Source organism: Canis lupus, chromosome 1 (assembly GCF_048164855.1).
Source record: "Canis lupus baileyi chromosome 1, mCanLup2.hap1, whole genome shotgun sequence".
Taxonomy (NCBI): domain Eukaryota; kingdom Metazoa; phylum Chordata; class Mammalia; order Carnivora; family Canidae; genus Canis; species Canis lupus.
This window is the reverse complement of record NC_132838.1, coordinates 99808212-99827435: the sequence shown is the minus strand read 5'-3', so window position 1 is coordinate 99827435 and position 19224 is coordinate 99808212. Positions and strand designations below refer to the sequence as shown.

Here is a 19224-nt window from a genome sequence, read left to right as displayed (position 1 = left end):
ACTTCAAAACATCTTCCTTTTGGAAGAAGCAGACAGTAAAATAAGGTTATAAAAGATCTGAACACATTCTGACCTAATGGGAAGATATAAAACATTGCACAACAATTTGAGAAGACACCTTTTTTCCAAGTATTCACAGAAGCATTTTTTAAATATATTGACCTTTATATATAAAACAAATTACAACATATTTCAAAGGATCAAGAGCTAATCTCAGATTTCAAAGGACCATATGGACTGTGTTCTCCCACCATAATGGAATGTTGCTAGTAGTCGATACAAAAAAGATTATGAGGGGCGCCTGGATGCCCATTTAAGGAAAAAATGATACAGTTCTTTCTTCACCTCTTCCAGAGAACCGGAAAATGAGCAAACATTCTTCATATGTTTAATGAGGCAGGCATACTGTCAATACCAAGACTTAACAAAGATATTACAAAAAATATCACCCACAAACATGTATGCAAAAAAAAAAGAAACACCTTAATTAAAATATTTGTTATTTGTATAAAAAATAAATAACCCCAAAAACCTACAACAAATAACTTAGTGGTAAAATGGTTTCTCTGAGAATGGGAATGAGACTAGATTTCTAACTGTCATAACTACATACAGCTAAGCAAACCAAAGTAAAAGGCATAAGGATTAGAAAGCAAATAATCAAATTCATAGACATATGATTCCATATAACCAAAATCCAAAAGCTCTAAGTGAATGGTTAGAATCAGTGAGTTTAGCAAGGTTGACATATAAAAGGTCAAATAGAAAAACCAATTGCATTCCTCTATATCCCAAACACTTTAAAATGAAATATAAAAATGTCTTTATTTTATCTTAGAGTGCGTGCACATGGAGGGGCAAGGGAGAGTAAATAAGGACAAAGAGACTCTCCGCTGAACAGGAAACCTGTGAGGCTCGATCCCAGCACCCTGAGATCATGACCTAAGCCCCAACCAAGAGTCAGACACTTAACCGAGCCACCCAGGGGCCCCTAAAATGAAATATTTTAAAAGAGAGGCCCCTGGTTGGCTCAGTCAGTGAAGCATCTGCCTTCAGCTCAGATCATGGTCCTGGGGTCCTGGGATGAGCCTCATGTCTGGCTCCCTGCTGAGCAGGGAGGACAGCTTCTCCGGTTCCCTCTGCCTGCTGCTGCCCCTGCTTGTGTGAGTTCTCTCTCAAAATCTTTTTTAAGAAATATTTTAGGGGCACCTGGTGGCTCAATGTTTGAGCATCTGCCTTTGGCTCAGGTCATGATCCTGTGGTCCCTGGATCAAGTCCCATATCAGGCTCCCCGCATGGAGCCTGCTTCTCCCACTGCCTGTTTCTCTGCCTCTGTGTGTGTGTTTCTCATGAATAAATAAATACGATCTTTAAAAAATATATTTTAAAACATACCATTTATATCTAAAACCATCAAATATCTAGGAGTACATCTAATAAAATATAAGACCCCTCTAAAGAAAATCCCAGGGAATCCCAGAGGCTCAGCGGTTTAGTGCCTACCTTCCACCCAGGGCGTGATACTGGAGTCCAGGGATGGAGTCAGGCTTCCTGCATGGAGCCTGCTTCTCCCTCTGCCTGTGTCTCTGCCCCTTCTCTGTATCATGAATAAATAAAATCTTGAAAGGAAAGAAAGAGAGAGAGAAAGAGAGAGAGAAAGAAAGAAAATCCTAAAACACTTTTATTAGTTTTCAATAACACCTAAAATAATAGAAAATGCCCATGTTGGAAGACTCAATATTGTATAGTTGTTAGCTCCTGTTGTCATTTTAATGCCAAACCAATCAAAATCCCAACAGGTTTGTTACTGCTTTTCCTTGTAGAACTGAACAAGTTAATTCCAAGATCTATGTACACAAGCAAAGGTTAAGATTACAAGGAAAAGGATATTCTTGCAGAAGGTAAAAGGATTTGCTCTACTGGGTATCAAGGCTTGTTTTGACTCTAGTGATAAGGATAATTCCTGTGATTCTGGGAAAATTCCATATGAAAATAAAATAAAACCCTACCTCATGCCATACCCACCAAATGAGATAGGCAAAACAATAAAGGTTTCTTAATACCTGGAGGACCCTAAGATAGATAAAATATAAACACTTTTTTTTTTTTTTTAAAGATTTTACTTATTTATTCATGAGAGACAGAGAGACAGAGAGACACAGGCAGAGGGAGAAGCAGGCTCCACTCAGGGAGCCCAACATGGGACTTGATCCTGGGTCTCCAGGATCAGGCTCTGGGCTGAAAGTGGCACTAAACCGCTAAGCCACCTGGGCTGTGCTGCCCAATATAAACACTTCTTAAGAAAGACATAAATTAAACTACCTTAAAATTATGAACTTCCGAATTCTTTTTTTTTAAAGGAATTTATTTATTTTTTAAAGATTTTATTTATTTATTCATGAGAGACACAGAGAGAGAGAGAGAGAGAGTCGCAGAGACATAGGCAGAGGGAGAAGCAGGTTCCATGAAAGGAGCCGGATGTGGGACTTGATCCTGGGTCTCCAGGATCACACCCCGGGCTGCAGGCAGCGCTAAACCACTGCGCCACCAGGGCTGCCCGAACTTCCGAATTCTTAAAAGTATTCCAGTGAGAGAGTAGAGTAACAAACTACAGTCAAAGACACCAGTAGCATATATATCTGACAAAGGGCTTCTATCCAGAATACATAAAGAACTCCTACAAATCAGTAAGAAAAAGAGTCATACAAAACCTGGGCAAGAGGCTTCACGCAAAACACAGATGGCCAATAAACATATGAAAGGGTGCTTAATCTCATCATCACAACAAGCCACCACTAGTCACCAGAATGGCTAAAAAAGCCACAGCCAAGTGGTGGAGAAGATGAGGAGTGATGGGAACTACTCTAGTCAGTTGTAGGGAATATAAGGAGGTAACTGTTTTGCAGTATCTCCTAAAGCTAATATGCTCAAATCTCTGGCCCAGAAATTCCACTCCTAGGAACACATCCAAGAGAAACATGTAACATGTACACCAAGAGATCTGGGTAAGAATGTTTTATAAGCAGCTTTATCCACAGCAGCCCAAAACAGAGAACCCAAACATCCATCAACAGTAACATGGATAAAGCATGGTATATCTATTCAGTGATCACTATAAAGCAATGCAAGTATAGAAATGCACACAGTAACATGAGTGAATCTTACAAACAGTATATAGAGTTGTTTTTCCTTCTTTAAAAAAAGGTAGAATTCCATATATAAAGCTCAAAAGCAAAACTAAACTCAAGAAATATAAGTCAATACAACAGTTCTTGGAAGAAAAGAAAGAGGAATAAGTAGCAGAATAACAACAGGGATTATGTTTGGCTCCCAGTGTTCTACATCCAGACATAAGTAATTCCACAAGAGTTTGCTTTGTGACACATCACTGGGCCGTGCTATATTTCACAATATAAATTGTTGAGAATAAAAGTTTAGAAAATTAAAATCCTAAATATTGGTAACAAATAGCGTTTTGGGGGGCATGCAGGAAGAGGGCCCTCAACTGTTGCAAGAAGGAACATAAATTGCCAGAATCTTTTTGGAAGGACAATACTGACAGAATCTATTATCAATCTAGCAATTTTACTTCCAATAATGTACTTCACAGATATGCCTAGGTGCATGAGGATTAAAGTACAAAAATGAGGGATCCCTGGGTGGCGCAGCGGTTTGGCGCCTGCCTTTGGCCCAGGGCACGATCCTGGAGACCCGGGATCGAATCCCACATCGGGCTCCCGGTGCATGGAGCCTGCTTCTCCCTCTGCCTGTGTCTCTGCCTCTCTCTCTCTCTCTGTGACTATCATAAATAAATAAAAAATTTTTAAAAAAAAAGTACAAAAATGGGAATGTCAACATTATTTTTAATAATAACAAATTAAAAACAATACCCAAATAAATGACAGTAACATGACCATACTACAGAGAATGTCACTTTCAGGGAATACAGAGGATTTCCAGGGGCCCTCCCACAAAACAACTAAATCCCTATAAACATACCTTTCAGGGACACTTGGAGGGCTCAATCAGTTAAGCCTCTGACTCCGGCTCAGGGTGTGATCTCAGAGGCCAGAGATTCAGCCCCACATGAAGCTCCCTGCTCAACCGGGAGTCGGCTTCTCCCTCTCCCCCTTTACCTCTCTCCCAGGTCATGCTCACTCACTCACTCTCTGTCTCTCAAATAAATAAATAAAAATCTTTTAAAAAAAAAAAACCTTCTTTCAGTACACTTTCAGCCTGCTAAAGATAAGGGAAATCGGAAATCGCTAATTCAATCCCCTCTTCTTGCCATTCACCCCTAAAAGAGCCAAAACTAGGGTTTTGAGCAAGGAGCAAATAAGTCTCAGCTGTTCTGCAGGCAGATGTCAGTGGAAGCACTGCTTCTAGGAATAAGCCCCAGTTAGTATGGGGTCTAAACAGATTTCTCTCTTAAGCCACAGCTTAAGAAGCTCTGTATCTTCCCTAGAGGAAAGCATCTCCTATTTGGGTCCCCAGGATTCCCACAGATTAAAGACCAAACACGAACTCACAATCATGGACCACTAAAAACCCAAGCAGACAATACAGCATTGATGAATCAGCCAAAACAACACAGAAATTATCTCTGAAGTTTTATTATCTGATATCAAGTAAAGAACATGAATAGCTTCAAAGATTGTTTAAAGAAGTAAAAGATGGAATTTAAAATTGAGCAAGTAACGAGGAACTATCAAAAATACCAAGCAGATATGGAAATGGACCAAACAGAACTTTGAGAAATAAAAATATAACTACTGAAACAGGAAAAACTCAACAAACTAGCAGATTAGACACAAGTGAAGAAAGACTGCATGGATAGGAGGGCAAAACTGAAGAAATACCTAGAATGTATTACAAAAAGATGAAAAATAGGAAGTACAGTTATGATATGTGAGAAGATAAAATGAGGTTTGCTCTATATCTAGAGTCCCTGAAGAAGAGAACAGGATAATGGAGAAAATATGTGAAGAGAAAATGGCTGAGAATTTTCCAGAAATCATAGAAGATATAAATCCACAAATAGAGGAAGCACATGTTCATAGAGAGCTGCATAAATGAATACAAGGTACCCCATACCTAATCACAATGCACTAAAATGTCCAATAATGAGAACGACAAGCTCCTAAAACAGGCATAGGAAACACTCCCCTCCCGAGAAAAGGACAGTTAGAAGACCTGTCAGCAGCACACTCCCTGGTCAGATGATGTTCCACAGAATGGTTTAACACTAGGAGAAAAACACTGAACCCCTTCTTACATAGAAAAAATTTCAGGGATCCCTGGGTGGCGCAGTGGTTTAGCGCCTGCCTTTGGCCCAGGGCGCGATCCTGGAGACCCGGGATCAAATCCCACGTCAGGCTCCCGGTGCATGGAGCCTGCTTCTCCCTCTGCCTGTGTCTCTGCCTCTCTCTCTCTCTCTCTGTGACTATCATAAATAAATAAAAATTAAAAAAAAAAAAAGAAAAGAAAAAATTTCAATACTGTGGAGAATTATAAACATATCCAGATAAACAGAGTGTAGAATTTTCCAAAAGACTTTCACTACGTTACTAATGTAATTTCTAAAGGGTTTACTTGAAGAAGAGAAAAACCAGATTTTAGGCCAATAAATTCTACAACTTAGATAAAAGAGACAAATTCCTAAAAAGACACAAACTATCAGAACTGACTCAAGAAGAAATAGACAATATCATCAAATCTCTAACAAATAAGGAGACTGAACTGGGCATCAAAACACCAACTACAAAGCTAGGTGGAGGTGCAGGTGGCATCACCATTGAATTCTATCAAATATTGAAAGAAAAATTAACATCAGTCATTCTCAAACCCCTCCAGAAAGTGAGAGGCTACAACATTTCCTAGATCACTTGACAATGCCAGTATTACCTGATACCAAAACCAAATGCAAACTCCAAACTGGTATCTCTTATGAATACGGATGCAATAATCCTCAACAATATAACAGCAAATTCAATCTAGCAACATACACAAAAGATCATATGCCATGACCAAGTGAAAATTATACCAGGAATGTGAGGTTGGTTTTAACATCCAAAAACAAAGTAATATTATGCCCTGTCTACCAAAAAAATAAACACAATAATCTCAGTTGCTGCAGAAAAGACATTTAATAAACTCTAACATCATGGGATCCCTGGGTGGCACAGCGGTTTGGCGCCTGCCTTTGGCCCAGGGCGCGATCCTGGAGACCCGGGATCGAATCCCACGTCGGGCTCCCGGTGCATGGAGCCTGCTTCTCCCTCTGCCTGTGTCTCTGCCTCATTCTCTCTCTCTCTCTCTCTCTCTGTGACTATCACAAATAAATAAAAATTTAAAAAAAATTAAAAAAAATAAACTCTAACATCCTTTCTGATAAAAACACTCAACAAAATAGGAAAAGAAGGTACCCTTTTTTTTTTTTCATTTTTAAAGAAGGTACCTTCTTCAACCTGATAAGGGATATCTGTGAAAAACCCACAGCTAACATTATATATACATAATGATGAAAGACTGAACACTGTCCCAACAAGACTAGGAACAGATTAGAGACGCCTGTTCTTGCAACATCTATTCCACACTATACTAAAGATTCTAGCAAGGGCAGCTATGCAGGAAAAAAACTTAAAAGGCATCTAAATTGGAAACGGAGAAAATTTTCTTCATGCTCACTCAGATGACCTTATGTAGAGAGAATTCTAAGGAATCTACTAAAAATCTGTCAGAACTAATAAAGGAATTCAGCAAGGTTGCAAGCTGCAAGATCACTATACAAAATTAAACTGTATCTCTATACACTTGCAACAATGAATCAGAAAAGAGAATTAAGAAAAATACATTTACAACATCAAGAAAAATAAAACTTAGGAATAAACTCAAAGTACAAAATGCAAGCTCTAAAAACTACAAATGATGGTTGAAAGAAAATCAAATATCTAAATACATTGAAAAAGATCCCATGTTAACAAATTGGAAGACTTGCTATTGTAATGATGGCCATTCTAACCAAAGTGATCTACAGTTTCACCACAACCCCTGTCACCATCCCAGCTGGCTTCTCTGTAGAAACTGGTGTGCTGATTCTAAGATTCATATAGAATCACCACCAGGGGCTCCAAATAGCAAAAACAATCTTGAAAAAAAGAATAGCAAAATTGGACAACTTACACTTCCCAATTTCAAAACTTACTAAAAAGCAATAGTAACCCAGACATAAATATAAACATGTAAGTCAAAGTATAAACACAAACAAACAAAAGTATAAACACAACATATAGATCAAAGGAACAAGACTGAGCATTCAGAAATAAACCCATATATCTATTGTCAACTGATTTGAACAGGGGTGCCAAGACCATTCTGTGGGGGAAAAAAAATAAGTCTTTTCAACAAATGTTGCTGGCACAACTGGACATTCACATGCCAAGAATGAAGCTGGAACCCTACATCAAATCATGTACAAATATTAACTCAGAATGGACCCAAGAATTAACATAAGAGATTAAACTATAAAACTCTTTGAAGAGGGGTGCCTGGGTGGCTCAATGGCTGAGCATCTGCCTTTGGCTCAGGATGTGATCCTATAAGGAGCCTGCTTCTCCCTCTGCCTGTGTCTCTGTCTCTTTCTCTGTCTCTCATGAATAAATAAATAAAATCTTTAACAACAACATCAAAAAGAATTTAGAAGAAAACAGGAAAATATTCATGAGTTTGGATTTAGCAATGGATTCTTAGCTATTACAGCAAAAGCATGACTACAAGAAAAAAATGGATAAATTAAACATCAAAATCAAAACCATTTTTGTATCAAGGGGCATTTTCAGAAAGTAAAAAGACAACAGAATGAAGAAAATTATTTGCATATCATATCTGATAAGGGTCTACTACCCACAGTACACAGAATTTTTTTTTTTTTTAGATGTTATTTATTTATTCATGAGAGAGACAGAGAGGCAGAGACACAGACAGAGGGAGAAGCAGGCTCCCTATAGGGAGCCTGATGTGGAACTCGATCCCAAGACCCCGGGATCACACCCTGAGCCAAAGGCAGATGCTCAACTCTAAGCCACCCAGGTATCCCTGTGTACAGAATTCTTATAGCTCAACAAGACAAATTACATCATTAAAAGTGAGGCAAACCCTCACACATTGCTGGTGGGGACATAAAATGAGACAGCCAGTCTGGAACTGTCTGGCAAATCCCAATAAAATTAAACATATGTTACCATTTCACCCAGCAATTCCACTCCTAAGTATTACCTGAGAAAAGTAAAAATATGCACACAACGATTTGTACCCTAATATTTACAGCAGTGTTATTCATAATCTACAAAATGTCCATCAATAATAAATGGGGGCAGCCCGGGTGGCTCAGCAGTTTAGCACTGCCTTCGGCCCAGGGCATGATCCTGGAGACCAGGGATCGATTCCCACGTCGGGCTCCCTACATGGAGCCTGCTTCTCCCTCTGCCTGTGTCTTTGCCTCTCTCTCTCTCTCTGTGTCTCATGAGTAAATAAATAAAAAATTTTAAAAATAATAATAATAAATGGATAAAATGTATCTACAGAATGGAGTACTCTCCAGCTGTAAAAAGGAATGAAATATAGATACATGATGCTATGAAGCAGATGGACCTGGAAAACATGCTAAGTGAAGGAGGCCAGTCATAAGTTATATCTTAATAAAGCTGTTACAGAAAAAAGAGGAAACAGGAAAGATCAGAGATGCAAGAACGTTGGGCAAAGATACGAGTAAGCAATTCTGTGAACTGCGATTTTAGAGAACAAGACAAGAGGAATCGAGACCACAGCTGCACAAGAGGTGGGAGAGAAGTGGCAAGGACGTAGCTCCTCCCCTGGAGGTCCACGTGGTGCTATGTCACCAATTAGCATCAGACTCGGAAGGCGCAGAGCAGGCTAGAAAAGTCAGCACCACAGGGAAAGGAATAGCATGCAGCTTCCCAAGCAGCAGGGCAACACATGACATGAAAGCTAAAAGGCGGGGCAGCCCCCGGTTGGCGCAGCGGTTTAGCGCTGCCTGCAGTCTGGGGTGTGATCCTGGAGATCCAGGATTGAGTCCCACATCGGGCTCCTTGCATGGAGCCTGCTTCTCCCTCTGCCTGTGTCTCTGCCTCTCTCTCTCTGTTTGTCTCTCATGAATAAATAAATAAAATCTTAAGAAAAACCAAAACTTTCCTTAAAAAAAAAAAAAAAAAGAAAGCTAAAAGGCTCAGGCGCTGGGGGCTCCGTCAGCTGAACGTCTGTCTTGGGCTTGGGTCACGATCTTGGGGCGCATGGGGCTCTCTGCTCAGCAGGGCATCTGCATCTCCCTCCCCCTGCCCTTCCTCCCTATTCACATGCACTCTGTCAAATAAACAAAATCTTTAGGAAAAAACTGACAAGCAAAAGCACAGAGGTCAGGAAACTCTAGGCCAGGGGCCTACTGCACCTCGCACCTGTTTCTGTGAAGTTTTACTAGAACGCAGCTGCTCTCGTTCGGTGTGCCCATGGCTACAAGTGCAAGCAGGTGCAACAAAAGGCCAGCTGATCTGCACAGTCTTGAGTGTCTGCCCTTTAGAGAACAAGCCCATGGACTCCGGATTCCACACACCAGGGGGCCAGGGTCTCCCTGGGTGGCAGTAAATAAAGGCAGCGACCCCTCCTCAGAGCTACAGGGCTTCTTTCAACAAGCCCTTGAAAGAATGAAGTCTGTAGCCTCAGAATGTTCTCACCCTGCTCCACCGCTTCCCTTCACAATCACCCTCCTCAGAATCCAACCCCCAGAGCCTAAGTCCCCAAAACAGAGAGGTGGCGGCTGGCATCCCCAAACAGACACCTCCAGCCGCTAGTGAGCGATGCAGAGAATGGGGCCGTCCCCCAGAGAGGCGGGGGGGGGGGGTGCCTAGAAACACATGGCTGACCATGGAGACGTACCACCTCGGTCATGGCAGGTTCACGTGCAGGGGGGTGACAAATAACGCAGATCCTGAGGACCCCGTACCGAGCCTCCCCCAATGGTGACATCTTGGAAAAACTACAGTGACACTGCTCCACTCTGTGACCTTAGTCCAGTCCGTGTGCACACACATGGGTGTGGTCACATGTAGGCCCACATGCACCACCACAGGGAGGCGGAGCACTGTCACCACCTGAATGCCCCAGGCTGGCCTGGTGGAGCCATACCCGCCCTCCTCCCACCCCCCCACCAACCAGAGCCACCGCTCACCACTCTCATGTCAAGAATGTCATAGAAACAGTCCTAGTGTGTGAGATTCTGGGACTGGTTTTGTCACCTTGCACAGTTCCCTGGAGACCCAGCCAGGCCATCTGTTGCTCAGCACGGCCTGTGTATGCAACCTGCTGTGGGCTGCCTTGTGGACCACCTGCTGCTGGACACGGGCTGTGCCCAGTGCTCAGGGCTGTGAGCGTGAGCAGTCCCCTCTCCGCGGCCCAGGCCCAGGAGTGAGGCCGGTGGGTAGGGCATTTGCAGGTGGCAGGTGAGGGGCTGCCACTGCTTCCCCAGGTGACTTCCTCCCTGCCCCCAGCAGGGATGAGTTAGCCGTCTCTGTGCCCGCACTAGCCCAGCCTGGTGCTCACTTTATGCACTCTGGTCAGCGTAAGGACTGCCTGAGTCCCTCACCAAAGATTAGGTTTACATATGAGGTTAAAAACAGAAATAAAAAAATAATCCGTGTTTATCTCGTAGCAATTCTGAAACCTAGAGAAACGTACATAAAAGAAGTCAAACACCCGCTTCTGTGGAAAATGGCAGCAGTGGGTTACCTGGTCCTCAATCCCTGTGCCCAAGCCGCAGACAACATGGGAGATTCTGTGGCTCTACTCTGGTGCAAGGACTCCATGTGTGGCTGCCTCCTGCCCTGAGTGCCTCAGGGCATGGCCCCCAACCTCCTCTATCCTCTTCCTTGGCACCACAACAGCCCCGGAAGAGGAAGCAACCAACGCCCAGTGGGGACCAGACAAAGGTGGGGGCCGGCAGGCAAGCCTAGGGCTGCAGGCAGCCACCCCCTCGCACAGAGACAGCCTCTGGGCAGCGCACCACCCGTGCCGCGCTCCAAACCCGGACAGCCCGGGGTGGCCTGCGATCTCCCTCCTACTGACATTTTTAAACGCAAATCATAAATGGCAGAACAGTATCAGCTATCAGAATATTTTTTAAACCAATGTGTGACAATCCCTGCCTCCAGGAGGACAAAGCACAAAACCTCAGGAGCAGCAGCTAAAGGAAATGTGGGGTGTCTGCAGCCACCGCAGTGAGAGAGACAAGTGCCCTGGTTCTCTCAGGGCAACGTCGAGGGTCCTGCTGACCCGACAGTGGCTATTTCCACACTCACAGTGGAGGAAACACTGAATTTCAGTCAGAGGCAAGTGAAAATTAAGATGCAGTTTTCTTGCTCTCCATGTCCCAGGAGCCTTGATCCCCCTCGGGGCAGGGCTAGGCCTGGGTTCGGTGGGGAGCCCCAGTGGGGGCTGCAGGGGGAGGGACATACATGGGGGAAGGAAATCTTCCTCTCCTGAAAGCTGAGGTGTGGGTCACCACCACCCGGGCCCCTGCAAAAACGCCACTGTGGAACTCCCCAGGGTTTGTGTGGTAGACCTCAGAAGCCGGGAAGGGAAGCGACGCATCCTGGGAAAGCTCCAAGTCTGCGTTAAATCAGAACCTATGGGGATCCCTGGGTGGCGCAGCGGTTTGGCGCCTGCCTTTGGCCCAGGGCGGGATCCTGGAGACCCGGGATCGAATCCCACGTCAGGCTCCCCGTGCATGGAGCCTGTTTCTCCCTCTGCCTATGTCTCTGCCTCTCTTTCTCTCTCTGTGTGACTATCATAAATAAATAAAAAAAATAAAAAATAAAAAAAGAATAAATAAATAAATAAATAAATAAATAAATAAATAAATAAATAGCCTATGGAGCACAAGTGTTTCCAGAAGGGTTGGCCCACCTTCGTCAGCGCAAAGGCCACCGTCCCGTCATCCTCAGTGGAAAGATCAAGCAGCTTCTGGTAAAACGCGTCATCATAAGGCCCATCTATTTGCAACATTTTTCTGAAGGAGAAAGCACAAAAAACCAGATGGCAGAGCTGCCTGGAGAGGGTTTCTTAAACGGCTAACAATTCAACAATCGCACCCCTGCCTTTAAACATCTAAAAATCCACATCTTCCTAACACTAGGCTTTGTCTGAAGCAAGAGTTTTAAAAGAGCAAGAGCACAACAGGAGCCTAGGCTGTGTCACCTAGGCATCCAGGCCAGAGGCACAGGGAGCAGGGGGCGGAGGGGGGTGCAGACTGGGGGACACCACAGCCGGCCCCATGCCTGTGGCCCCAGCGACCGCAGGACCCTGTCCAGGAAGGCCCGCCAGCCAGGGCAGGAGCTGCTGGTCAGCTGTGGAGCAGCACTGCCCCCTGCAGGCTCAGCCGACACAGGACAGGGTCGGGTCTTCATAGGAGCAGAGTCCGGGGCAGGGCAGGTGGTCTTCCTGCTGGGATGACCCAGGATGCTCAGAGCCCGGGCCTCACCTCTGCTCAGGGAACTCCTCCAGGTACCGCTCGACCCGCCGGTACAGGGGGTAGAGGCCTTCGATGTCCAGCAAGTCCAACATCTGCACCTGGAGGGTTTTGTACAGAAGACAGCCCTTCGGTAACCCCGAGCACTCCGGGCTGTTTTTTCCTACCAAGAACATCAGGAAAACAAGAGGTTTACGGTCAAGGACCGAAGGAAGCCTGGGCATGGGCCGCACCTGCCTCACGGAGCTGCTGGGGTGCCAGGCCAGGCGCCAGACACAGCAAGGGACCTGCGTGTCTGTGCACTTCTCATGGTCAAACATCAGCCCCAACCTCCGTGCCTCGACGGCCCTCTGCCTACGCAAGCAAGCCAGGCATGAAGTGTAAAATCACAAGCACATCCTCCCCTGCAAGGCCGTGTCTGCGGAGCCCAGGGTCACACAGGACAGTGGGCAGAACCGCCCAACATGCCACGGCAGGGCAGTCAGCACAGGGTTAGTAGGGCACCAGGGCATCCGTGAGTCCTGGCCCCTCTCCCCTCAAGGGGAGACACTCTGACCTCTGACATCCCACTGCTGGCAGGACCCACTTGGCCACACGACCACGTGAGAGCACAGACCCATGGGGGACCAACGCGGAATGCCTACCTCATCATCAGTAAAAATTCAAGAACTACAACTGTGGACACACATTTGGTAATTAGGCCAAAATACCAGGTTCCAGGGTGGCTGTGTGGCCTCAGACACACTCCAGGGTCCTGCTGACGCCACATGTCCAGGAGGGGCCAGGGGAGCAGTCCCTGGGGCTCTCCACACCCACCACATGCTGCCATCTGCTCAGAAGCCCAAATGTGGGCATAATTCCACAATTTTCTGAAATGATCACGTATCACTTTTTCAAGAAAAAGGCTAAAAAATGTGTTTGAGAACAACTCGCAGGAGCAGCAGACGGCTGGTGCCATGCAGTCCCGGGGTAACTGCTTGGCCAGTACAGCAGCACCCACACTGTGCAGGAACAGGCTGCTGCCCTCGTGCCACCCCATGGGGCCTTCAACCCAAAACAGGAATGAGGAGCGTTCCTCGTCGGTGCCGAAGGAGGTCCTGACTCGGCTCCCGTGCACAGGCCACAGGCAGCCCAGGGACAACAAGGAGCCCGAGAACACTCAGCACAAACCCAGGTGGGCCGCCGAGCTGCCTCTAAGCTGGGACACCCCACCCTGGGGCCTGGAGCTGCAGGCCCCCAGGAGATACTCCCCTGCAGGGTGGCCAGGCAGGCCCACAGGCCAGTGGGGAGGTACTCAGCAAACTACAGGGACACACAGACACAGGGTGGTGTTTTGGGGGAGGCCCCAGATCCCCAGGGAAGGTGAGGCAGGAGCGTCCCCAGCAGGGTGGCCGCAGGGAGGCCCTGATGGCCCAAGCTGCTCCCGTGAGAGCTCCGTGAGGCCAGGCAGGACCCTGGCAGGTACCCCCCATCCCCCAGAGCCCTCCCCGCCCGGCCTACCTTGGCGGCTCCTGCTGAAAGGGCTGGCTTCACAGACACGGGGACCCCGTAGCCCAGGCCCCCGCCACAGGGTCCCTGCCCGGCCCTTGTCGGAGCCGCTCAGCAGCACCCGGGTGATGACGTGCACCAGGTCCCGGATCACAGCCCTCGTGCAGTGGGACCCGCCAGCCAGGCCGTTAGAAGGGAAGAAAAAGGGCTTCAGGTGGTGTGCGAGCTCCGTCCAGTCAGCCACAGGGCTGCGGGCATCTGTGCAGCCATAGATCAGCTCACCATTCTTCAAGAGGAGAGACAGGGACCCGTCACCCCCATGGCCATGCCCACTGTGCAGGATGGGTGCCTGTCTGGGCCCTGCACACCATGACCCTCCAGGGAAACTGCCCCCATGCGCACTGCATCGCTGACCAACGTGGAAAAGAACAAAGGAAAGAGAACCTCAGGCAAGCACCACCCGAAGCCCAAACCCCAGAAGACTCATGCCTGGTATTCAAGGAGCCCCGTGACCCCCGTGCTCTCCGAAGACAGGGTCAGCATGACCCTGAGTGAGTAGTCAGGGGCACCTGTATCTGGGGACCTCTGTCCTTCCTGCAGGCGGAGAGGCCACCCATGTTGTCAGTGTGGATAGCCTCATCCCCAAGACCATCACTGCCTTTAAACCATGTCCAGCAAAGAAACTCTCATGGCGCCAACATTCCCAGGGCAGCAAGCAGGGACCCCTGGGGGGCTGTCCTATAACCCCTCGGGGCCTGATCCCTGCACGCTGAGCAGCAGCCACCCCCAGGTGTGACCAACTCCTTGTCCCCTGGTTCCCTTACCTGAAAGATGAGGTCAACAACCTCAGGACAGTCCAGGTCCCTCAACACTCAGCCTGTAGCTGTCCCCCGTGGGGCAGGACTTCCCTCCTAACCCTTCTCAAGTCACAGGCCATGCTGGGCAGCCCCAGGAGGCCAGAAAGCATGGCACCCTACCCACCCTGTCAGGGACACAACCCTGGAGCACCGCCTCTGGTCCTGACCAGGCCGTCAGTGGCCTCAAGAGGGAGCCTGAGCCAGCTGCGGGGACAGAGGATGAGCCTGCCCTGTCCCCAGGTAGCACACAACATGTCAGTCCACAAAGTGTGTACTGGGCCCTCCTCATACCTCTGGGTCCTAGGATCCAGGAGCATGTGTGATGCCCCCACTGCCCCACTTGGGTCTCCGGTCACGTCAGAGCAAGAGGCACACGACTTGGGTGTCTGACAACCATGAGGCCCAGGAAAACCATCACAAGACCACTGACCCAAGATGGGCCTTTGGCAGGAAGGCGGCACACGAAAGGGCGAGCAGGAGCTCTAGGGCCGGGGCAGGGGGGCGGGGCCAGGCCATGTGCTAGCAGGACCAGGCACCGGAGGCTGCCACCAAGAGAGGGGCCAGGGCTAGGCCTGCGGTCTGGGGCAGGAGACACCGCAGCCCCCATGCAGTGGCGGCAACCCCCCCCCCCCGCCCCCAGGCCTGTGAGGCTGAGGGACTGGACGGCGAGGCCCCTTCTCACCCACATCTCAAATCCATGGAAACACAACTCTTACCTTAAATATCTTTAAGTTGTTCTGGGCCTCATGCAACAAGCTCTTCAAGGCAAAGTGCATCCTCTGCTTATTTCTAAAAGGAGAAGACACTGCTAATAGAATCACATGCAGTCTTTGCTTTCACCAGCCCACAGCTCAGGGGACGGGACGTGCTGCTGGGAGCCTAAGAGGAACCTCAGGCTCTGTGGGCTAAGGAGCCATCTTAGTGGGGGAGGCCGCCCATCACTGCCCCCAAACCCCTCCACTCCCCAGCTGCTGCCTCCCACAGCTCACCTGTGGGAGCCAAGAGCCCGGAGCTCTGCCCAGGGCCCTAGACACCAGCAGGAGAGGGCCCCGCTCCCTGTACCCCACCCCCCAGAGGTGGCACTACCAAGGTGTGCTCTCTTACCCTGAGTAGAGATCAAGGGGACAGTATTTGCTTATCTGCTTCCACTTCCCAGTTTCCACCTGTTAAAGCAGCAAGTGGAGTAAATGACTGATGGGCAGCACTGGGCAAACGCCTCCGTGAGCTGACAGGGTGCTGAGGGGCCCAGCAGAAGCCACAGCCGCAGCCAGGGCTTCACCCCAAACTCAGGAGCTCTAGCCCCACTCTCCACAGGAGCAGGGAAGCTGGCAGCAGGGACCTTCTCAAAATGACACAGCTAAATTATGGTAATCAGATGAACAAATCTTTAAAGTTGCAATATTCATGAAGAGGAGAGTGTGGCTAACAAATAATTTCATATTTTCAGAGAGAAGATAAATTGGCACAACCTTTTGAAAGTTAACCTGCTGGTTTCCATCAAATTTTAAATGTGGGTACCCCCTGACTTGGCAAATCTCTGAGGAGTCACAAGATCAAGGATGTTCACTGCAGCTTGACTCTAATAGCGAGATCTGGAAACAACTTGGCAGCACATCTGCTCCATGGACCAGAACATAGAAAGCCACATGCTGGGCAGCCCAGGTGGCTCAGTGGTTTAGCACTGCCTTTGGCCCAGGGCCTGATCCTGAAGACCCGGGATCGAGTCCCACGTCAGGCTCCCTGCATGGAGCCTGATTCTCCCTCTGCCTGTGTCTCTGCCTCTTTCTCTCTCTCTCTCTCTCATGAATAAATAAAATCCTAAAAAAAAAAAAAAAAAAAAAGGCGGCCATATGCTAAATGAAGGAATGAATAAATGATAGCCAGCTACTTACAGGAAAAAGACAAAATGAAAAATCACCAACATTTACTCAAGGAAAAAAGCAATTTGTATAAGTGGAAATGATGTTACTTTGCTTAAAAAAAAAAAAACTGTCTCCATATGTGCATATATCCAAATATATGTTGAAAAAGCCTTGAAGGATACACAATAGTCCTCAAGGATTAGTTAAGTGAAAAAAGCAATTAACAAAACAACATATAGTGAGACCCCGTATTTGCTTTATAAAAGTATGTGTCCATGCACACATAAGTACACGCTAGAATACACATGGGAAAAAGCATCATCTCATTTCCAGCTGGGTAACATGTATATTTATGTTGACAGAGAGAGAAGTCTGGAAGGATGTGGAAACTGACTGGGTTACCTCTGGGAAATCAGGTGACCTAATTCCTACAATTCCGTATCTTACCAGTTAAATGAACAGATACTGCTTCATAGTAAAAAGCAGTTCTAAAAATCCATCAAATGAATAGTGACAATGAAAATCATCTCCTAAAAGGAACAGCTCAAGTTGTTAACACCACAAGAAAAGGTGAGGTGAGTCAGTAAAAGTGGGGAGTAAAGAACTCTGGAAAAGTCTCTCCTCCATAAGGGCAAGGAGAAAATGGTCAGAATCAAAACTTTCAGAATTCTGAAAAGTAACCAAAGGCTTACAACACTCTGGGGACCATTTACTCAAGAAAAATGACCACATCTAAAAACAGTGAAGTTTGTGGTATTTTTAATGCTCTATCCACTCTTCTAATTCCAAGGAAATCTTAAAAACCAACAGCCCCAGGGCAGCCCTGATGGCTCAGCAGTTTAGCACCATCTTCAGCCCAGGGTGTGATCCTGGAGACCCAGGATTGAGTCCCACATCGGGCTCCCTGCATGGAGCCTGCTTCTCCCTCTGCCTGTGTCTCTGCCTCTATCTCTGTGTCTCGTGAATAAATAAATTAAAATCTTAAAAAAAAAAAAAAACAGCCCCGATGCTTGTAAAAACAGAAGCCCAGCAGCCACCACAGGTGCTGAACCAAGCAGGAGTTTCTCCAAACTCTCATTCTCAAAGAATGGTCATTATGTGACCTCTCTTCATTTCCCATCTTCATTACCTGACTCAGAGCTTTCCAGGTGCAAAAGGGACATTCTCCCAAGTGGCATTTGTGAAAACCATCAGAGGCAACTGTTTAACTTCATGGCTACCTGAGAGAGTGGATGACAGTTGTAGCAAACAATTAGGCTAACCTAAAGCTAAAAAAGAAAACGCTGAGGAATGAGATATACACAGGGCTTTGGAAAGCTCCAGCATGACCTGAGCATCTACAAGACCATGCACAGGCTCTGGAAAGACCTTAAAAAGGCCCTCACCTTCTGCTGATCTGAGAATCTGAGGAAGTGAAGGCTAAGTAGAGTTGCAAGCGCCTGGCTGAGTGTTGACGGTGGCCCCGTGTACACACAGAGGCTCTGAGCAAAGACTTATTAGTTGCAGGAATTCAAGGAAATCTAGGTGCTGAAAGACTGTCAACCAAAAGTTCATCTATAAAACTATCCTTTGAAATGAAGGAGTAATTAAGACACGGCCAGATAAATGGTAACTAAAAAAACCAAATGTGTTCACTAACCTGCCCTACAAGAGTAAAACTTCAGGCTGAAAAGAACACTTAGATAGTAACTTGAATTCACATGAAGAAATAAAGAGCACAGTGCTAAAGGAACTACACAGGTAGGTAAACATAAAAGACAATATATATTCTTTTTATAACTTTTTATCCCATCCCCTTTTAAAAATAGAATGTCCCTCACCTGGCCAAAGGAATCTGTACTGACGAGCAAAATAAATATAAAGATTAATTTTTTTTGTATAAAGATTAATTTACACGGGGGGAGGCAACAAAGCTACAAGAGGCAGAGTTTTTGTACACCAGTGAAATTAAATTGCTATTAACTGAGCTAGACTGTTTAGCTTACGATGTTAAACGAGTAACTAGACAGAAAATCAACAACAAAACATAAGACTTGAACCACACACTGAACCAGTTAGACCTAATAAACATCTAGAGGACACTTTACCCCAAAACAGCAGAATACACATTCTAATCAAGTAAACATGGAACATTCTCAAGGGGGCATGAAGTCATGCAAATGTTCTCCAAACTCAGTGGAATGAAATTAGAAATCAATAGCAAAAAACAAAACAAAATTTTCTTGAGAAACTTACAAATATGAGATATCTAAACACATTCCTAATCATCAATGAGTCAAAGAAATCAACAGGGAAATCAGAAAATTGAGATAGAATGAAAATACAACATACCAAAATTTATGGGAGGCAGAAAGAGCAGTGCTTACGTGGAAATTTATACTTGTAAAATACCTATATGAAAAAGAAGAAAAACCTTCAATCAATAACCTAAGTTTCTACACTCACCAACTAGAAAAATAAGGCCAACCTGAGTCCAATGCAG

At 46.3% G+C, this 19224-nt stretch overlaps 1 protein-coding gene across 1 annotated transcript in view; it reads right to left on the bottom strand.

Annotated features, from left to right (window-relative positions):
• Nucleotides 1-19224, bottom strand: part of IPPK (inositol-pentakisphosphate 2-kinase) — a 40777-nt gene that overhangs the window by 5090 nt on the left and 16463 nt on the right. Inside the window, exons 7-11 of the mRNA XM_072842580.1 lie at nt 15985-16043; nt 15597-15669; nt 14036-14309; nt 12548-12698; nt 11974-12076 (exon numbers count right to left, since the gene is read on the bottom strand). Coding sequence (XP_072698681.1) covers nt 11974-12076; nt 12548-12698; nt 14036-14309; nt 15597-15669; nt 15985-16043 — 660 coding nt within the window. The remainder of the gene's footprint in view (nt 1-11973; nt 12077-12547; nt 12699-14035; nt 14310-15596; nt 15670-15984; nt 16044-19224) is intronic.